The sequence below is a fragment of the Siphateles boraxobius genome, unplaced genomic scaffold (genome assembly GCF_051911475.1).
Source record: "Siphateles boraxobius isolate OS27281-9 unplaced genomic scaffold, OSU_SipBor_1 9, whole genome shotgun sequence".
NCBI lineage: Eukaryota > Metazoa > Chordata > Actinopteri > Cypriniformes > Leuciscidae > Siphateles > Siphateles boraxobius.
The window spans coordinates 11,836,064-11,856,492 of NW_027509219.1; the positions used below are offsets into that span (position 1 = coordinate 11,836,064).

The 20,429-nt window shown below is 42.1% G+C and overlaps 1 protein-coding gene across 1 annotated transcript in view; it reads right to left on the bottom strand.

The window, feature by feature from the left end:
- The window catches only part of LOC143732106 (transmembrane protein 132C), a 383,833-nt gene extending 364,360 nt beyond the window's left edge, over positions 1–19,473 (bottom strand). The window contains exon 1 of the mRNA XM_077222799.1: positions 18,960–19,473. Coding sequence (XP_077078914.1) covers positions 18,960–19,155 — 196 coding nt within the window. The 5' untranslated portion in view covers positions 19,156–19,473. The remainder of the gene's footprint in view (positions 1–18,959) is intronic.
- Positions 19,474–20,429: the final 956 nt, after the last annotated feature.

The following is a 20,429-nucleotide window of genomic DNA, read 5'->3' on the forward strand; positions in this document are numbered from 1 at the left end:
CTCAGGTGTTGAGCAGAGATGCTCCTGAAGCTCAGTGATCTTCACATGCAGTGTTGAGCAGTGCTCCTGTCTTGTGCACGCATGTCGCTTGCACCTACTGTGCTAGGTCAGGAGAGGAGCAGGTCTTGATAATTGCCCCTTATTGGCCCAACCAGACCTAGTTCCCCTCGACAGCCCTCCTGACTTCCCCTGAATATATTTCAGGGACGGGGCATGATGGCACCCGCGTTCAGACCCCTGGAGAGATTGCAGGCCGGTCCTAAAAGCTGGACGCGGAGGTTCAGGTGGCTACCGCAGGATTATGTGGTAGTTACCATCACTTCTGCAAGCACCCCCTAAAAACAGGAAGTTGTGCTTACGCCAAATAGTAGTGGAACCTATTCGTTGAGTGAGTCTACTCTCTCCTGAGAGCGTTCGGTCATTCAGTGCTCTCTATTCTGCAAGATGGGTTGGAGTAGGCTGTTTTCCTCCACCCTCAAAATGATGTTGCCTCTGTTTTATTGATGCACATCATGATGCAGAAGCATGGGAAGCACGTCTGATCGTCAGGTTCCTGAGGGAGCAAGGGTATTGCCTTGCGCCTCTCTTTATCCTCTTGGGCCTTATCTTTGGTGCTACTGCACTGCATAGACTGCCCCTGAGCCACTGCAGGAAGTGAGTTAACAATTATGTTAAACAGTTCTACTAGTCGCCTGGTCTCTACTAGAGGATAGGGACTTGCTCGCTTTCAGTCAACGAGTTGTGCCTGGAATTCGGGCCGGCTACTCTCACAAGCTTAACCAAACCCTCTTGAGTTCCTCCGCACCCCTCCGACATCGGACGTTGCGGAACACCCGGTGTTAGGCCTACCACTCGTAAGCTTGTGGAACCTGTGTTAGGCTGGGTCCATATGTTGCGATCCCTACAGTGAATCCCATATGTGTATTCTTCCACGGTACGGCTCCCTACGGCGAGCCAGTGTTTTCCCTCGGCAGAGTCTGCTCTGCCGTCACTGTCTGGTTGAGTCTCCCCCCTGTCATAGTCTGGAGCCTCCCCAGTGACATTCCATATGTTGTACTGCCCGGTCATCTGCCCAGCTCATATGTGTATTCTCCACGTTACCTTCCTTCGGGTAGGATGTGGCTTCGGCAGCGTCCCTTCCTTCCATGTACAGGGAACACTTTCCCAGTGGTCCTCTAGGAACAGCAGTGACTTCTCTGGCCTAAGCCCTGTCCTTCCCCGCCTTAAATTGCGGGGGCATCAGGACGCTTTTGTCTAGGCACTGGAAGGTGGCAGCTTTAGTGGTGTTTTCAATGGTTGATCCCCGACTACGTCTGACGTTCTCGACTGAAAGGGAATGTCCTGGCTGCGTATGCCTGAAGAAGGGAACGGAAGACGTAGTCCCCTTGCCACTACCGCTGGACCACCGCTGACTCCGAGTTACGCTCGGCTCCTCAGCGAAAAAGCAACTAGTGCGTGCATCTACTTCCGTATTTATACCCGCGCCGCAGGGGCGGAGTGTGTGATGTAAGTCACGTATGCTAATTCCATTGGCTCGTTCAATAGTACTCGAAGATGACTGGCGTGATCCCTGTTTCAGTCGACGTTGACTACGTGTGACATTCTCTACTGAAAGGGAACCGCGTTTCACACTGCTAATTAAAGGGTGAATTCTTCAGTAGTGAATAACAGAGGAATCAATACTGTAATTATGTTTTTTTCCCACCTGCTGTGCCGTAAACATACCGAACCGAGACTTCGAAACCGAAGTACGTACAAAACTATAATTTTTGTGTACCATTACTTTACACCCAGTAAAGAAACAGGCAAGACTTTTCAGGTAAGAAATGCACATTTCCATCTTTTATCGCCACATCTGTCAAAATGACATGACGCGTTCCATCGCCTGTCAACCTGTCACAAAAACAATATAACCTACAATAAGAAGCAATAACTGAAAAACAACCTAATGTGTCCTCTTAAAACTCAGCATAATCAAGAGAGAACCTTTTTGGTGAGGTCAAGGGAGTTTAATTGATTATAGTCATTGACTATAATTATCTGTAAATACCTCCCTGAATAGGTATTAGGAAAAGACTTGAAAGCAGTTGAATCAGCAAATATTCCCGCACAGGGGATTAAATATCCATTCGGATATAAACCCGCTTTATTTTTTCTCCAAAATCTTTTGACACAGAAATTCTAGAAGCAACAGAATGAAATTCACACTCTCCCAAGTGTAACATTTACAGTGAGATTGCATTTTAAGAAAAATTACTCTACATACCATTTTAAAAGGTAAAATACTTCCTCCTATTCCATCTTAATGTGACTGTACTGAGAATAAGTAAGCTAGGGAGGTTGATGTCCGCAAATTATAATAATATGATGTGAGAATTTGAGCAACTTTTTCATGCTGTCACCACTTGCACTGCTCTGCTGTCAATCCCACAATCCCCCGTGAGAGCCTGGCACTCAGTTTCAATAGAGAATAAATTCAATATGCCTGCTCATGTCTGCTCACTTCGCACCAGTGGACATGTATACCATTGCTCAAGGGTAAGGTATTTTTTCAAAATAGTAACCCAACCATTCACATCGTGAACAACCACTCAGCAACACCCTGGCAACTATGCCCAAAACAAATACGTTCAGCACCAGTGGCATTTTCTTTAGAAAATTTTAAAATGTAGTTATTTTAGCAATTGCGGTTGGTATCTCTACACTTCACCTTACACAACCTAACCACAGCAGAAGAAACGCTGATATTTAATGTTTATCCATGTGGGATATAATGCAAGTCTTTGTGTAATTACTGCATCTTTTTCCTCTGGGGTGCTTTTAAAATAACTTAATTTGCTATTCTTCCTTCTTTAACCACCACATTTCTCTTGAGAATATTACACAACAGCAACAAAAAAGTTTTTTTTCTTTTTTTTACAAAAAAAAGATCACAACAGGGACAGCTGAAGACCAATGAATAAATCAAGTTCAGGGTTAAAAGTATTGCTGGATATGGAAGCTTTTTTCCACCACAGAATATTTTTTTTTATATATATATATTTTCCACGCAACTGAGGAAAAAAGTCAGAATTGTGAGATAAAAAAACGCAATCACTTTTTTTAACTGCGGGTTTATTTATTTCTCAGAACTGAGAGATAACTAGCAATTGTGAGTTATAAAGTCAGAATCATGATATATACACTCGCAATTGCGAGAAAAGGGTCAGAATTTTAGGATAAAAAGTCATAAAAGCTTCCACAGCTGGACAACAGTCGCAATTACCTTTTTTAATTGCGAGTTTATTATCTCACAATACTGACTTTTTTAAGTTTAAATCTCACAATTCTGAGAAAAAAAGATCTGAACTGCGAGTTGAGAGAACTAAAGTGAGAATTTTAAGACATAAACTTGCAATTGTCAGTCCAGAACTGTAAGATTACTGGCAATTGTGAGTTATAAAGTCAGAATCGTGACATACACTCGCAATTGCGAGAAAAAAGTCAGAATTGTAGGATAAAAAGTCATAATTACAAGTTTCCACATCTGGACAACAGTCTGAATAAAGATAAAAACTAAATAACTAAATAATCAGTCATTATGCTTAAAACAGAATTGAGAGTTTTTAATCAACTACGCATTTGTATGCCGGCGTTCATAAAATGCATTTAATGTTGAAATCTCTCCCAGTAGTTCAGTAATCTCAGTGGGCAGTAGAGCAGCTCTAGGGTAATGAGGCAGCCTAAGAAGGATGGTTGGTTTTGGTCCCAGGTGAGACAAACGCTTAACCACTGAACATGCTTTTCGGTGTATAAAACTACAGCTTACATGCTTCAGTACTCTTCAAACATAGTAGAAAATTGCTCTCAGGAGCGAGTGCATTATTGGTATGCATGATATTATCTGAGTGAACAAGTTAAATATTAAAATACTACTGCTGTGCTGACTATGACATTCAAAAAAAGGATGTTTTTGTTTGCACTCCAATCAATTTTGTACATGTAATACTTAAATTAGTATTTAAATCATGCATGATACTACAGATAATAAGTTCAGTAGTAAATATACACTAATAGTCTAGACTACCTATACTACATAGACTACAGAGCATTTTTATAGAGAACAGAAATTGCATGTCCATGACATTTTCTCTGTTCACACTTGAATGAAAAAGGTAACACTTTATTTCAATGGTCCACTAACAATAAGTCAATTTGCAACTACATATCAGCTTCTGGTCATTAGAGAATTAGTAGACTGTCTGCTTAATATTATCTGCAAACACTTTATTTTGGTGGTCCCCCAAAAGACATTCTACTGACTATACAGTAAGAAACTCGCCTATTACGTGTCAACTTATTCTACTAACCACAACCTAACAGTCTACTAATACTTGCTTAAAGAGTTGCAGTGTTACTAGTAGAATGTCTAAAGTGGGACCATTGAAATAAAGTGTAACTAAAAAAGAGTTTAGGGTTTAGAAAACAAATCTACTTACACTAATTACTGAAGTTGATGTCAAGTGAGCATTTCCTCTTGATATTTTCCAAAAATGTTGTGACACTGTTAACAAAAACTGCAATAAATTAATTGGTAACACTTAATTTTAATGTGTCCTGGTTACACATTACATGTATTCAATGCTGGGGAGTAACGGAATACATGTACCGGTGTTTCGTATTCAGAATACAAATTATGAGTAGGACTAACTGTATTCCGTTACAGTTACAATTTAAATAGTTTTGTATTTAGAATACAGTTACATTGTTGAAATCAATGGATTACATGGCGATACTTCTCTGTTTCATGAATTTATTCACTCTCTAAATAAATTAAGGCAACTCCATGGATTTCCCAGAAGCCCCAATATGAAAACGAAAAAATGCGCGGTTTGCGTGATCAGTCACAATGGAGTCGGAAGAGGAGCAGCCAGAGGTAGAGATGGAGCCGGAACAACAGAGCCAGGGCAAGAATGCGTTTCTATCTTGGAAATCAAACAGCATTTCACATTAAAGAAAGAGAAGGGAGAACAAATATAACTGTGCAGTGCAACGTCTGCTTGCAAGCAACCATCCCCCTTTCAGCGTCCAAAGACTCCATCTCCAACCTAAAGAAGCATCTTATTTTTTATTTTATTTTATTTAATTAGCCAGGGGTAGTCATCTGCTGTAGTTTTACTGGTCATCTTGCTATTTTATAGTTGTATCAGGTAGGCTACTAGCTATAGGGCTGTAAGGATATGCAATAATATGAAACCGAAATCACGACACTCAGATCCACGAGCCTGTGTCGCGTGTGAGAAGGCAGAATCGCTACACACCCCTTCCAACTCCCAGAGTTATCCTTGCCGTCCAGATCCAATGCTACCACATCTTTAAATTACTATTAGTATTATTGGAAGTTAACTTTATAGAATACGTAGACGTACACCACAAAACTAGTTGAGGAATAATTATTTAAAATTGAGCAATTCCAGCGTTATGGACGTGACATTTGCAGTAAAAAAAAAAAAAGAAAATTAATTTAATACCAATATATTGAAACGTCTGTTTATATATCCATACTCCCTTAATAAAGGAGTCCAGACATTAGAAAAATATCTGTCTACACATGCGTTTTATATTTAATATGAGGGAAATAAATTAACATGCGTGACACAAAAAATATTTAACTTTTAGGCCAAGAATTAGGCTACACTGCGAAAACCAAAAGTAATACCCACCGGATGAAGAAGGGTTGGCTCTCCACAGAACATAAAATATTCATTTTATTTTATTTTTCTTGTTCGCATTTATGAGAAAAAACAATGTTACGGACGTGACCACTCTAAAAGCAGCACTAAAAGACTGCTTTAAAACTTTCACAGAGACATCAAACAGATGCACAAAGCCTTTCTTTAAAGTGAATTTCGATTTGTATTAATTGTACGATTAATTATTTAATCAATGTTTCATCAACCAATTGCCTGGATTTAATAAATAAGAAGTAAATATAGCAGGTAGCTAGATATCACGGCACGGAGGCGCCGGTGCGTGAACTGGGGCTCGTCTCATAAATGAACCGAAACTTAGCGTAGCCTATAAGGTAGGCTATAGCCTACTTGCCTCACAGAAATGTCTACTTTTAAACAGAACAATTCAAAACGAAAGAAAACAGACTGCTCTCTGCTCTATAGCAAATTATAATATAGCAAATTGCACTTTCAGGGAGACATGGGCCTAACACATTCAGCCAGTTGGAACAGAAAAACAAACCAGAATAGCCCTGTTTAGTAAGCAGGATTTGATGGCCGCATTCCTACACTTATAAAATGCAATTCAATGTGGAAGAAATCCAAGTATTCAGAACAATTTACTCAGACTGAGTACGTAACGGAATACGTTACAAATAAAAGTAGGCCTATCCTTTCCAACACTGCATGTATTTAAAACTAAAGAGAGAAAGCAAAAGGACAAAAATGAGTTTTTGAAGCTGTAGAATAATCTGGTTTATAAGCCTTCGTTCAGATCCTCCTGTCCACACGTCATTGGAAAAATACAAACTTGACGTGATAAAGTCTATGCAATTATGCAAACTAGTCAAATTAATGTTTCAATGAATGCACCAGGCACAATTGAAGGTTTTTTTTTTTTTTTCTGAGTTCAACTGAATGGCAAAAACAACTGCTCATGCTCTGCTGGCACTAATGGAGAATGAATTCCCTATCAGCAATAAATAACAGAAAATTCTCAGAACAACTGTGAGGTGGCCTTGGTCTACACATGATTACTGCTTTTTTGTCTTGTGGTATTTATGAAAACCGAATATCTCAAACTACATAGTTGGCTTTTTTGTTGGGAAGGCTACCAGAAATGTGTGATATAATTGAATCCATAAATTATGGATTTTCAATAAACTAAACTTTTTGAATCTGGCTATAGTTCCTGATTCTATTCCCTTGACCTTTTCTATTTTCTTTAACTCCATTTTAGTATACAATATACAATGGACACCAAAAAAAAAAAAAAGTTGTCAACACCATTTGGTCTCGGCCCCAAATGCACCAGTGACTCCAACTCTAGAAAAATGACAAGCTCATACATAGTGAAGCTTTATTTTAAACAAGTTGACAACAGGGATTTCAGGGAGGTTTTTTCCCCCTGCATTATATAGATCCTGTACTTCTCTTGCACACATATTATTGTCTTTTTAATCTTTTTATGTTAAATTAGTACTTTAAGATTATGCAATTTTTCACAACATATATGCATTTCCCTTTCAGGAACGTCGAGCTGCGTGAAACGCTGCGGGAACGCCTCTTGCGCTGTGCGTCATGAAGCACGTATGGAATCAGCCCAATGGCGAGACGGAACGTCACGAGTGACGTCATCGACCAGGAAACTATAAAGCACACCCCTGAACACAATGGCGACAGCTTCTGTTGTCTTCAGCAAGCGCTCTGTGTGTGAATCTGTCCCTGTGTTTTTGTCTGTTCTTAGTGATTGCTAGGCAGGAGTTTTTCACTTAAAAAACTATATATATATTCACATATATCAGTATGACGAGCGAGCAGCAATACAGAAAGTGTGTTCCCCCCTGTACTCGTTTTCTCACGGGTGGGGATACACACGATCTGTGTGTTGTTTGTTTGGGAGTGCAGCATGCCCAGTCAGCTCTCGAGGGGGCTGATTGTGAGCATTGCGAGCGTTTTCCATTAAGAACGCTCCGCTCCCGCCGATCACTCTTCGAGGAGAGTGGTTCGGTTCGCGCTCCCCACGGCTCGGGTCCCGCTTCTGTCGAGGCAGAGCGGCGGCACCTGTCGTGGGGATCGCAAATGGATCTGTCAGCGGGGTTTGAGACGGGCTCTGCCTTATCTCAGCCTTTACCTGCCAGTTCCAGTGCCTCAGTTCCGGGTGTGGAAGCACGCATTGCGGTTTCTTCCCCCCAGGCTGAGGCACCAATACTGCAGCTATCCAGTTCTGAGGAGCTGGATGTTGTCAGTATTGAGACAGGGGATGTTGAGGACTCGTCACCTCATTCCCCTGAACACGAGGAGCTTATTGAGGTGCTCACTCGTGCTGTGTCAAAACTAAGCATTGAGTGGCCAGCTGTTAGGCAGGAATATGTTTCTAAAAGCAGGCTTGACGAACGATTTTTGCCTTCCCGCGTTCAGCCTCCACGGCGGTGCCTTCTGTTTCTTCCCGATCTCCACACCGAGGTGTCGAGGTCGTGGAAGAGACCCGCCTCTTATCGTGTGTTTAGCCCCCAGACTTCCACATATTCTAATATATCGGGGGCTAAGTTATATGGTTATGGGGCGATGCCCAAGGCGGAGGAGACTCTAGCTAGCCATCTTTCTGCTGAGTCTTCCTCGTCTCTTAAGAAACCAGCTTTACCCACCAAGCCTCTCAGAAATACTTCGGCTCTGGTGGGTAAGGCTTATTCAGCGCCTGGTCAGGCTTCGGCGTGTCTGCACACGATGTCAATATTGCAGGCATACCAAGCCGATCTTTTAAAAGATATGAGTGAGAGTGAGGAGGTCAGCACTGACGTGGTTCGAGAACTGCGTCAGGCTGCAGATTTATCTCTGCGTGCCACCAGGGAATCGGCTAAACTAATGGGCCGTTCTATGGCAGCCCTGGTGGCCGCAGAGAGACACTTGTGGCTTAATCTGTCTGATATGAAGGATGAAGAGAAAGCTTTTCTTTTGGATGCTCCACTTTCTCCATCTGGTTTATTCGGTGACGCGGTAAACACGGTCATAGATAAATTTCAGGAAGAAAAGAAACAAGCTGCAGCTTTTCAAAAATTCCTCCCACTTAAAGTTCATGTCCCAGGGTCTGCTGGGCGAGGGCAGACCAAGCCGTCGACTAGCTCCTCACATAGGGCGCAACAAAGGCAGAGTGTCGCGTCTCGTGGCCCCCCTTCTAAACAGTGGGAACAGACGCGACAGTCTCAGGCGAAGCCTTCTAGTGGTAAGACTGATCTGAGGACAGTCATTATAGCTAGGAAGGCTTCGTCTAAGAAGTCCTGACGCCACTGGTGTCAGGATGCTGAGGGTGGTCCCCACCGTGAGAGGGAGGTGTTCACCGCTTCAGACGGTGCCCGTTCTCTCACGGTGCCCTCAGGGGTCCCTTCTGCCAACCCCGCCTTCGTATCGGGGCGCAGGCGGGCCCAGCGAGCGCTTTCCCGAGGGACACTCGCCCCCTCTGAGGAGGGGTTTAGAGCAGTCAGACCAGTCGTCCCCTGCCGGTGCGCCGTTACAGGGCGCTGTGTCTGCTGCTCAAAATATTCAAGAGGCCAGCCTCGAGAGGCTGGTACCCTTAGTAGTTTTTCTGGCAGAGTGGAAAATTCTGGTGGTTCTGCATTCGATAGAAAGGGGTTATGCCATTCAGTTCAGATCTCCTCCTCCTCGATTCAACGGGGTCCTGCCCACCGTGGTGGGCCCCGAGCAGGCTCTGGTAATGGAACAAGAGGTGAAAACGCTCCTTCAAAAGGAGGCTATAGAACGGGTTCCTCCTCCCAGCGAGGAGTCAGGTTATTACAGCCGATATTTCATCGTTCCAAAGAAGGATGGGGGGTTGCGTCCAATTTTAGATCTGCGCCTATTAAATCGTGCTGTAGCCAAGCTCAAATTCAAGATGCTTACGCTAAAGCAAATCGTGTCACAAATCAGGTCCGAGGACTGGTTTGTCACGATAGATCTGAAGGACGCATACTTCCACATCTCCATCCTTCCGCAACACAGGAAGTTCCTGAGGTTCGCTTTCGGGGGCGAAGCGTACCAATATCGTGTTCTTCCGTTTGGCCTAGCTTTATCTCCCCGCACGTTCACGAAGTGCATGGACGCAGCGCTAGTCCCGCTGCGGCTCCAGGGCGTTCGTATACAGAACTACATAGACGATTGGTTGATTCTCGCTCAATCGCAGCAGCAAGCGGCTCGGCATCGAGATGTCGTCCTCGCACACATCAAAAAATTGGGGTTGAGGCTGAATGCCAAAAAGAGTGTTCTATCTCCATCACAGATAACAACTTTTCTGGGGGTACTATGGGATTCTGTGGCAATGCGGGCTCGCCTGTCGCCTGCCCGCATCGCTTCGATTCTCTCAGCTGTAAAAAGAGTACAGCTAGGCCAGTTGCTCACTGTAAAGCAGTTCCAGAGACTGCTGGGTCTGATGGCAGCAGCGTCCAGTGTTATACCCTGCGGCCTGCTGTACATGAGACCATTACAGTGGTGGCTCAGGACCAAGGGGTTCCCCCCGAGGGGAAACCCCCTCCGCGTGATCAAAGTTACACGGAGTCGTCTCCGTGCTCTGGTCATGTGGAGGGATCCTTGGTTTCTGTCCCAGGGACCTGTGTTGGGAGCTCTTTTTCGTCGTGTAACGCTAACGACAGATGCTTCCCTCACAGGCTGGGGGGCGATCATGAGTGGTTGCCCAGCCCAGGGTCTGTGGCAGGACAATCATCGATTTTGGCATATAAATTGTCTAGAGATGTTGGCATTGTTTCAGGCTCTGAAGCACTTCCTGCCAGACCTGAGAGGTCATCATGTTCTTGTCCGGTCCGACAACACATCGGTGGTCTCTTACATAAACCATCAGGGGGGTCTGCGCTCTCGCCCGTTATACAATCTGGCTCGCCGGATCCTTCTATGGTCCCAGGGGAAGCTTCTCTCATTGAGGGCGATTTATCTCCCGGGGTATTTAAATTGGGGAGCGGACATCCTGTCGAGGCAGGGGCCGAGGCCCGGGGAAGGAAGACTCCAGCCCGAGGTGGTGGAGCTCCTTTGGATGCAGTATGGTCGTGCCGAGGTAAACATATTTGCGTCCAGGGAGACATCACACTGTCCACTGTGGTTTTCTCTCAGTCATCCAGCCCCGCTGGGGTTGGACGCTATGGTGCAGACGTGGCCTAGGTCATGCCTGTACGCCTTTCACCCGATTGCTCTGCTCCCAGGAGTTCTGGAGAGGGTTCGCCGGGACGGGGTCAGTCTATTATTGGTAGCCCCGTTTTGGCCGGCCCGAGTATGGTTCAAGGACCTAGTGTATCTTCTAGACGGCTCTCCTCTGGAGATTCCGATCAGGAGGGACCTTCTCTCTCAGGCAAGCGGGTTGATACTTCACCCCCGCGCAGAGTTGTGGAAGCTATGGGCTTGGCCTCTGAGGGGGCCCAGCTCGTAGGGGCTGGTCTGTCAACCGAGGTTGTTGAGACCATCCTTCATTCCAGAGCTCCTTCCACGAGGAGGTTATATGCCTTGAAGTGGAGGCTCTTCACATCTTGGTGTGGAGAACACCTGTTGGACACCTGTTGGTTAACTGCCCAGTGGGTGCAGTGCTGGAGTTCCTGCAGGAGCATTTCTCCTCAGGGCTATCCCCCTCCACACTAAAGGTGTATGTGGCGGCACTTGCTGCTTACCATGTCCCTTTCAGTGGAGTCTCTCTGGGGAGACACCCATTTATAACTCGCTTTCTTCGTGGTACTTTGAGGCTGAGGCCTGTAGTCCGCACGAGGGTGCCAGCATGGGACTTAGCTATCGCCCTAGAAGGTCTTTCCCTAGCTCCCTTTGAGCCTATTGAAGAAGTTGCTGATAAGTTTATTACTTTGAAGACTATTTTCTCCTTGCCATTTCTTCTCTTAAGAGAATCTGAGATATTCAGGCTCTCTCGGTTGCCCCTTCGTGTTCAGAGTTTTCACCTGGGATGGTGAAGGCTTTTCTCCACCCCAGGCCAGGTTATGTCCCTAAGGTTCCTACCAATGTGGCCAGACCTATAGTTCTGCAGGCCTTCTGTCCTCCTCCTTTTACATCATCTGATCAGGAAAAACTTAATCTGCTCTGCCCTGTTCGGGCTTTAGATGCTTACGTCCACAGAGCTGCCCTGTGGAGAAAATCAGAACAGCTGTTCGTTAAGTTTTGGACCACCTAAGAAGGGGTCCCCAGTGTCTAAGCAGAGGATGAGCAAGTGGGTGGTTGAGGCCATCTCACTTGCCTATGAGTCGGTTGGTCAGCCTTCACCTTTGGCTGTCCGAGCTCACTCTACCAGGAGTATGGCGGCTTCCAAAGCCTTATTGTCAGGAGTCTCCCTCCAGGACGTTTGTGATGGGGCAGGCTGGTCCTCACCGCATACTTTCGTCAGGTTTTATGACCTAGACCTCAGCTCCACCCCTGGGGCGCAGGTGCTTTCGGCTGAATTTAATCTTTGATTCACACAGTCGGTCACTTGCTCTTATGGCGACGACGGTATTAGCGTTCCCGCAGCGTTTCACGCAGCTCGACGTTCCTGAAAAGGAACGTCCCGGGTTACGTATGTAACCCTAGTTCCCTGAAGGAACGAGACGCTGCGTGTCGTTGCCATACTCCCGGCATTCCCTTGATCGACTTGCTTCAGACTTTTTCCAGAAGCTGTCGCCATTGTGTTCAGGGGTGTGCTTTATAGTTTCCTGGTCGATGACGTCACTTGTGACGTTCCGTCTCGCCATTGGGCTGATTCCATACGTGCTTCATGACGCACCACGCAAGAGGCGTTCCCGCAGCGTTTCACGCAGCGTCTCGTTCCTTCAGGGAACTAGGGTTACATACGTAACCCGGGACGGTTTCCATTACAGTAATGGTAACTTGCTGCCATTCAGTATATTCTCTTTTAATAGAAACACAAATACGAGAGAACAGAAGCCTGGATGATGTCATTCATTTTTTCTGAATTATTTAATGTAAAGTAGACAAAAGGCCACATATGCATATAAGATACTGAATATTCAAAAGATGAACCATTTATCATTATGTTGCGATATTTGATCACATGACCGAAAAAATCTTTTGAATGCGAATGCATAATCATTCACAAAACTAAGATTTATAAAATGCACCATGCACAGTGTGGTGTATATAGTGTAATATTTACATGCATGGTCTCAAAACATTAACCATTTTGCATTAGACCATGGAAGGTTTTATGCGTCGACCCCAGGACTCCTACAACGGGAATAAACTTTTTCCTTTTCATTAAGACTGAGACAAAAAACTTTTATTTTACACCAATTCTTGAATATTAGAAATAAAATTTTTAAAAGCCATTCAACTGTGAAAAGTGCTAACCTTTTAGCCAAAAAAAACCCTCTTTACTTTGCCTTTTAAGGTCAGCACAAAGTACAAGGTGGCATGATAAGACATGCTGTACTACTGTATCTCAAAACTTCTCTAAGCAAATAGGTCCATCATAGCTCAATCAAATGCAATCTATTAAAGGTTGGAGGAAAGGGCTTTTTATCCAGATGTCATCGTCGAAATCGTGATGATTGAGAGAAAGAGAAGTGGCATAATTTACAGGCCATTTCGTGTTTGACGTCGGTGTTATTCTTTCAGTCTACATGACATGGGAAAGCCCTTGAGGAAACACAATAGAAATTCAATTAAGATGTTAAAGTCAAGCAGTCTTCATTTACCATAGCAGCTCTTGAACAAATGAACTCATGGCCTTGACATGTTCTTTTTTGAGAGCCGTTTCTTTTTTGAGAGCTTAATCTCAATTTCAACATTTCTAAGACACAATGCTGGGTGTTATTACTCTGATGTGACATAACACATCTAGTGTTTCAGTTCATATTGAGTTTTAAAGTCATTTAGCTGTATGGGGTGACAACCTGCCCAAAGGAAGCTTTGTACACACAATAGTGACTTTTGCAATACACATGACTCTTCCTGTGCACAATCCTGGATACAGATTAGGGATGAACAATATATTGGTAATGTATTTGATTATTGGATATTTGAGATTTGTTAATGTATCCTATATGTTAATATTGAAAATATTATTATGCATCCTCACTTTCGCCTATTTTTACATTTAACTCTTTCCCTGCCAGGGTTTCTATTTTTTTATTTAAGTTGCCTGCCAACAGAATTTTTGATCATTTTCACGAAACTTTCATGGCCTTCAGAATATTTTGTTGTGAATATCTGACCATACAGTACAATATGTCAAAAGAAAGAACAGAGCCTCTGCTTTTAAAGTTTCATAAGAAAAGCAACATTTTAAAGCTCCAGTAGGTAGCTTTTGTAAACAAATATTTGTTAAAACTCTCATTATGTCCTGAAAGTAGAATATGAGACAGATAATCTGTGAAAAAAATCAAGCTTCTCTGACTACTCCCTGTGGTCCTACTGCCATTTGCAGAAATACACCGCTCCCGGTCAGAAACAACCAATCAGAGCCAGGAGGAATGTCTTAGCAGTGTCAATCACGCTTGTGTATGCGCTGATCACCCCTCTCTTGCACAGCGCGAGCGCGTACCGTCGTTCGTGACTCTCCTGTTCAAACTCGTTCATCCAAATGAACGAATCTTTTTTCGAGTCATTTCGTCCATTCAAAGATTTGTTCATTTGGATGAACGAGTTTGAATAGGATCACGAACGTGCATCACAGAACAGAGCAAGGCGAGCATTTGTGCTTAAAAACTTAAAGTTTTTTATTTATTTTTGAAATGACCGATCGTTTCACTAGAAAAGACCCTTATTCATCGTCTGGTATCGTTTAAAACCCTTTGAAGCTGCGCTGAAACTGTCATTTGGTCCTCGAAACGTTCGTGTCCTATTGAAGTCCATTATATGGAGAAAAAGCCTGGAATGTTTTCATCAAAAAACTTAATTTCTTTTCGACTGAAGAAAGAAAGACATGGACATCTTGGATGACATGGGGGTGAGTAAATTATCAGCAAAAGTTTTTTTTTAAAGTGAACTAATCCTTTAACGTTATCTTAGTAGCTATAACTTATAGAAAGAGTGCAACCTTATAAAGTTACATGTATTGCAAAATACAAAATGATTTGAGGACCAAGTTTGTAGTCAAAGTATGGGCAGGCCATAGTCAATGTAAAGCATATTGTTGATGTTTCGTCCCTATTAGTGAATGTTCCATAACTGTTTATAATCCGCCGTCATCGGTGGTCCTGCTTACTAGCCTGCACGTTCACGGCAGGCTCCGCTGTGGGGGAGGAGCTGTGGAGGGAGGGCTGTAGCGTAGCAGAGAGCAAGGGGGTTGGACCTGTAAGTTGTGCTTGTTCAAATTTTCAGGCTAAGTCAACATTTTCTCAAAACTCCCTACTGCAGCTTTAAACAAAAAGCTGAGAAAATCGGATTTTTGTCAAAGACTACATCCGGATCAAATTCAGATCGATGATCAAAACATAGATGCATTAGATTGAGTCCATCAACACCACCAAAGCTTCACAGTCCAATACATCTTCCTGGGTTGACCTTTCATTCAGTAACATTTGGCAGTTTTAATTTATATGCTAGTTAATGTTTGATTATTGCGTTATTTTACATGTGCATAAGCAATGCTTCTATCGCTTGCTTCTGCGTCTGCTTCACTTGTTTTTGGATCCTTAGATTCAGAAAATGCATAATAGTGCTCCCTACCATAAAACAGTGAAAACATGGATTGGCGGAAAATTCCGTCAATGGCGGGAAAGGTATGATTTCACCCAGGGCAACATGTTTCTGGATCAACAACTTTGTTGATCCTGGATCAACATTACAATCAACCCATCAGATTTGAGGGACAAATTTACAGTTTAAGTCAAGTTTAGGCTTACAAGGTGCTTCTACATCAGTGTTATTCATCATTTCCCCTTGATTTTAGGGATAACTTATGCATAGGGTTAGGTTTAATGGGGATATGCTTAGCACAAAATTTTCAGACAGGAATGTTGTTCCAGGATCAACAACATATGTTGACCCAGGAACATGTCTAACCCTGCTAATCAGGACGTGCAATAGGAAGCGTTGTCATAAATGACGGAAAATTCTATCAATGGCGGGGAAATAATTCAATTAATTTTGCTGCCATCTAACACTCACTTTTATTGAAGTTCATTTTTAAAAACAAATAATTTAATAATACTGTTACAGGTATTCTTTGCCGATCTAAAAAAATAATTCAAAAGTAAACCATTCATTTTAGATTTTAGTGTTTTGTTTTTAATTTACTCTATAATTTTATGTCCCATTTATCAGAAAATAACGATCAGCTTAGCAGTATCATAATTTAAATATTTATGCATTCCTAGTTCATATAATCAAACTCTCTACAGTATTTCACTTTAGTTTAAGAGCACTCTTTAAAAACGTATTCATCATTGATGATTTTCAATGTGCTGTTCCAGAACGTGCATACGTCTCTCCAGCCTAATGAAACAATCCACTTATTTTTCTCAAAGTTTAAAACTATAGTCTGAGTAATGTGTGGGCCTGCTGAACATCAAGCTCAAAGAACCGGATAATTCCAAGGTCATTTAAGCAATAACTACTACATGTTCTCATGCAAGACTACACCACTGAGGTACAGAAGGAGGAGGAGGAAGGCCAAAGATAGAGAGAGAACAAAATAGAGCAAGAAAGGAGGTTGAAAGATGAATACAGAGAGAAAATACTGGCCTTATTAATTTAGAGGTTTGTCTCTTCATTCTGTCTGTCTAATATGAAGACCAAATGCCAGCTTATTCAGAGTACTTTATATTTAATGAGGAGAGTAATTAGAAGCTCTACCGTGACCCTGTGTTTCCCCCATCATATGCCTCTTTCATAATTGACACATTTCAACAGCTTTTCAACAGACAAAACAAGGTAAATTGAGGTAAATCAAACAACGTTCTTTTTAAATGTCAAACGTGACTTGATTTATCTGAATTCCCCCAGTGTAGTGGACCACACCGCTAAAACATCCAGACGGAAAGCTGTGCAAGGACACTGTTGCCCTCCCTCCCTAAATGACCTACGCTAAATGACACAGAGACAATGCTTATTTACAAACAGAAAAATATACTATGCTTTCTACAATGATAAATGGAAACCGTGCAAATTCTGAGCATAATAATTTGTTGTATTTCATTTAGTTTAGTGGAGGTTTCCTCATAACAATGAGATCAAATTTTTCCTAACTCTACACACAGACCACTGAACTTCTGAATGTGTGTGTGTGTGTGTGTGTGTGTGTGTGTGTGTGTGTGTGTGTGTGTGTGTGTGTGTGTGTGTGTGTGTGTGTGTGTGTGTGTGTGTGTGTGTGTGTGTGTGAGGACCAGTTCGAGTTTTAGACCATCGAAGTGAGGACAATGAGAGTAAAGTGAGGACATTTTGGCCGGTCCTCCCTTTCCTAGACCCAGGGATGGGCAGTATTTCAGATACATGTATTTAAAATACGTATTTGAAATACAAAATGCTATTTTGTATTTTAAAGCCTTTGGAAAAAATCAAATGTAATTTGTATTTAAATACATTTAAGATGAGTATTTTATGTATTTTCAAAATACATAAATACGTTTTGCCAGTCAACCTCTTTAGCAGGGTACTGATTTTGTGCATCAACTAATTCAGACACGCCCCCCTCCCCCCAGCCCCAACATTCATGCATGTGAGCTGCAGTACAACTCAGCATTGGATCAGTGACTTTTGTGGAATAAGGTGAGGATGTCATGATCAATTCTACTTGTTGATTAAAGTTAAAATAGTGCATTATTCAGATTTGCCTTCAGTTAACATGAAAGAATAAAAGAGCACAGACAAGAGGGAAAATAGCGTTAGCCAATCAGTCTTGATCGATTGTTGATTTTTATCAACTAGCTTGACAAATGTGTTTTTAAGCATTACTGCATGTTAGGGCTGGGTGATATGACACAACATATCATAGCGATGAAATAAAGTGTGAATCGATGGAACCTTTTCTAAATTGTTTACAGATAAGGCCTGTTGGGGTAAGCAAATTTATCCATGCAGCTTTTAATGGGCAGGAATTATTGGAACATTGGAGTGGAAAAAGAAGCACTGATGAATGATACACCACAAAAATCTTCAGCTTTTAGTTTTATTGTTCATAAAAAATGTGTGTTTTTTTAATACTTTGGGTAAATATTGTCAAATTAATTCTAATTTTAAATGTTAGATAAACTTTCTAATTTTAACAAACTTATAGAAACAAATAAACTTTACATAAAATAAATGTAAAAATTACTAAAAAAAAATGCATTGGACTACCTGCAAAAACAAAAAAGAAAAAAAGAAAAGAAAAAAAAGAAGAAGCAAAAAACAGATTTTGGTCATATCGCCCATCCATATTCTTGTGTATGTGTGTGTGTGTTCCAACTCAGCAAATCAGTTTTTAAGGACAGTTTGTTTAAAAAAATGAATAACGTTTCAACGCTTCTTTTACATCATGACGTAGGCTAATTGCCAAGCCTATACCGGCATACATTTGTAAGGGCTTCAAAACGTTCTAATCAAGCCAAACACATGCAGGTATAAAATATTGAGCGAATTCCATTCAAAACTACACAAAGACAAGCAATATGCACAACCAAGCAGTTCAACTTTAAATATAGCCTTTATAAGATCTCGCTCGCAACATGATGGTTCCCGGCAACTTTTTGATTACCGACATTCTTCAAATTATCTTCTTTTGTGTTCAACAGAAGAAAGAAACTCATACAGGCTTGAAACAACTTGAGGGTGAGTAAATTGTAGGCCTAATTAAAAATAAAAATGTAGGTGAACTATATCTTTAATATCAGTTCACTCATCGAAATGCTATTTACGATTTAGGGATGATTACGATATCAGAAATATATTCATGATTCAATGAGTGAATATTAGTTTTTAGCTGGGTGCACTCGGACCAATTCAGACAGGTTTCATGAACTAATTCATATGAATCATTAAAAAGATTCGACTCAAAAGAACGATTCGTTCTCGAATCGGACATCGCTAATCTCCAGCTGCAGAGTCAGTGGCCGTGATGTCGCGCTCGTTACGATGAGGTTCCACTTCTAACGCACGTACACAATACGACACATCGAGTTCAACAGATAAGATGCAGAACCCATAGTAGAGAGTTTAGATTTAATTCACTCCACGATCTAAAGTTGATAGGGAGATCTCATTCAGCAAGTAGCCTACCATAAACCATATAAGGTGCATATGAAAAAACGCGCAGAACCCATCTCATTAACTTACCTCTGAGCAGCATTACAATGAAATGCAGAGTATGGAGACGCAACATGTTTGTTCTCCCCCTGTGAGAAACTTCCATCTTACTGGATGGCACGGAAGGGCAGTGAAAGTGAAAAGGGATCCTTTTGCGCGCGGAGAGATGATCACACAATTGCGCGATTAAGTTCCAGTGTCGCTCATCGATGATATCCAGGCGCATTCATCACAATGTTCTTCAGTTCATACTGGGGTCGGTTTACTTTATTTCAGGTCAAAAAGACTTGAGAGTCCGAACATCCCGTAACGCATTAGATTGGATATATTGGCTCAGTCAAGATCCCGGAGGATGCCACAATGTCTCCTCGTTGCGCGACAGATCCTCCACAAATATTGTGCTTTTCTCACATCCAAAATATTTCCCCATTCGTTGCTGTATCCAACTGATCAGTCTGCGGTATTGTTGTGTTAAGTAGCAGCGAGTGAATTTATTTTCCGTTCCTTGGCTACTTTTGTCTAAATAAAGTCTAGCAGGGTGGGTGGCGTTTCTGTGAGATTTTTTTGTTTTTTACCCTGATGCGCGACGCTTAAGGCAGGATCCGTGTTTCCTCCTCACCCGCTCTCTAATGCGGAATCATCCTGCACATCCAAAAGTTGCTCAAGCGCACGATTGCACCATTTGCGCTTCCTATATTCTCTGTCTACAATAACCAGCAGAGATTATTAGGGTTCTTGGTAGATTTTCTTCCTCGGGATATCGTTCTAGTGTTAATAAAAAAATCGAACACGTTAAAGAAAACAAACACAGCAAATATGTGCTGAAAAATAAGTGCATGTGGGTTTGAAGAGGTTTTTCTGCGCAAAAACCTCTCCTCTCCACTCCAGCGAAGACACTGGCGAGTCCAAAATGAGGTGCAGGGTTAAAGCAGCATCACCTGGCATATCATCCACATCAAGGGCTCCCTACAGACTTCTGTGCAAATAAGCTTCACCTGAACATCATAGTAGCTATCACAACACATTTCAGATTTTTTAATAGACTACAAAACTTAAAACTGCGTTTACAGGAGCATGTCTGAAGAATGTTTTCTTCAAGACTGCTTTAGAGGGGAAAAAGTTAGACACTAAGGTATAAGTTCTTGGCAGTTTATGGTAGTCTTTGTTCCCAAATTTGTAAGTAAGTAAACATCAATGTGGCATGGCAGAAGTTCATTTACACATGTTTGATGATGATTTTAAGTGACAATAAATATGGTCATGTATAATCAAATTCGAATCACTGCAAAGCAACAGCGACCCCTTGTGGGAACAATGTGCCTGTACGTGTGTGGGCGCGATTTTACATTTAGGAGATCATGGCCTGGTTTTACAAACAGGGTTTAGATTAAGCCAAGATTATGCCTTAGTTTAATTAGGACATTTAGCTTTTATAGACGTGCCTTTGAGAAAAAAAAAAAAAAGAAAAGAAAAAAAAAACGTTGCTGGTGTGCATCTTGA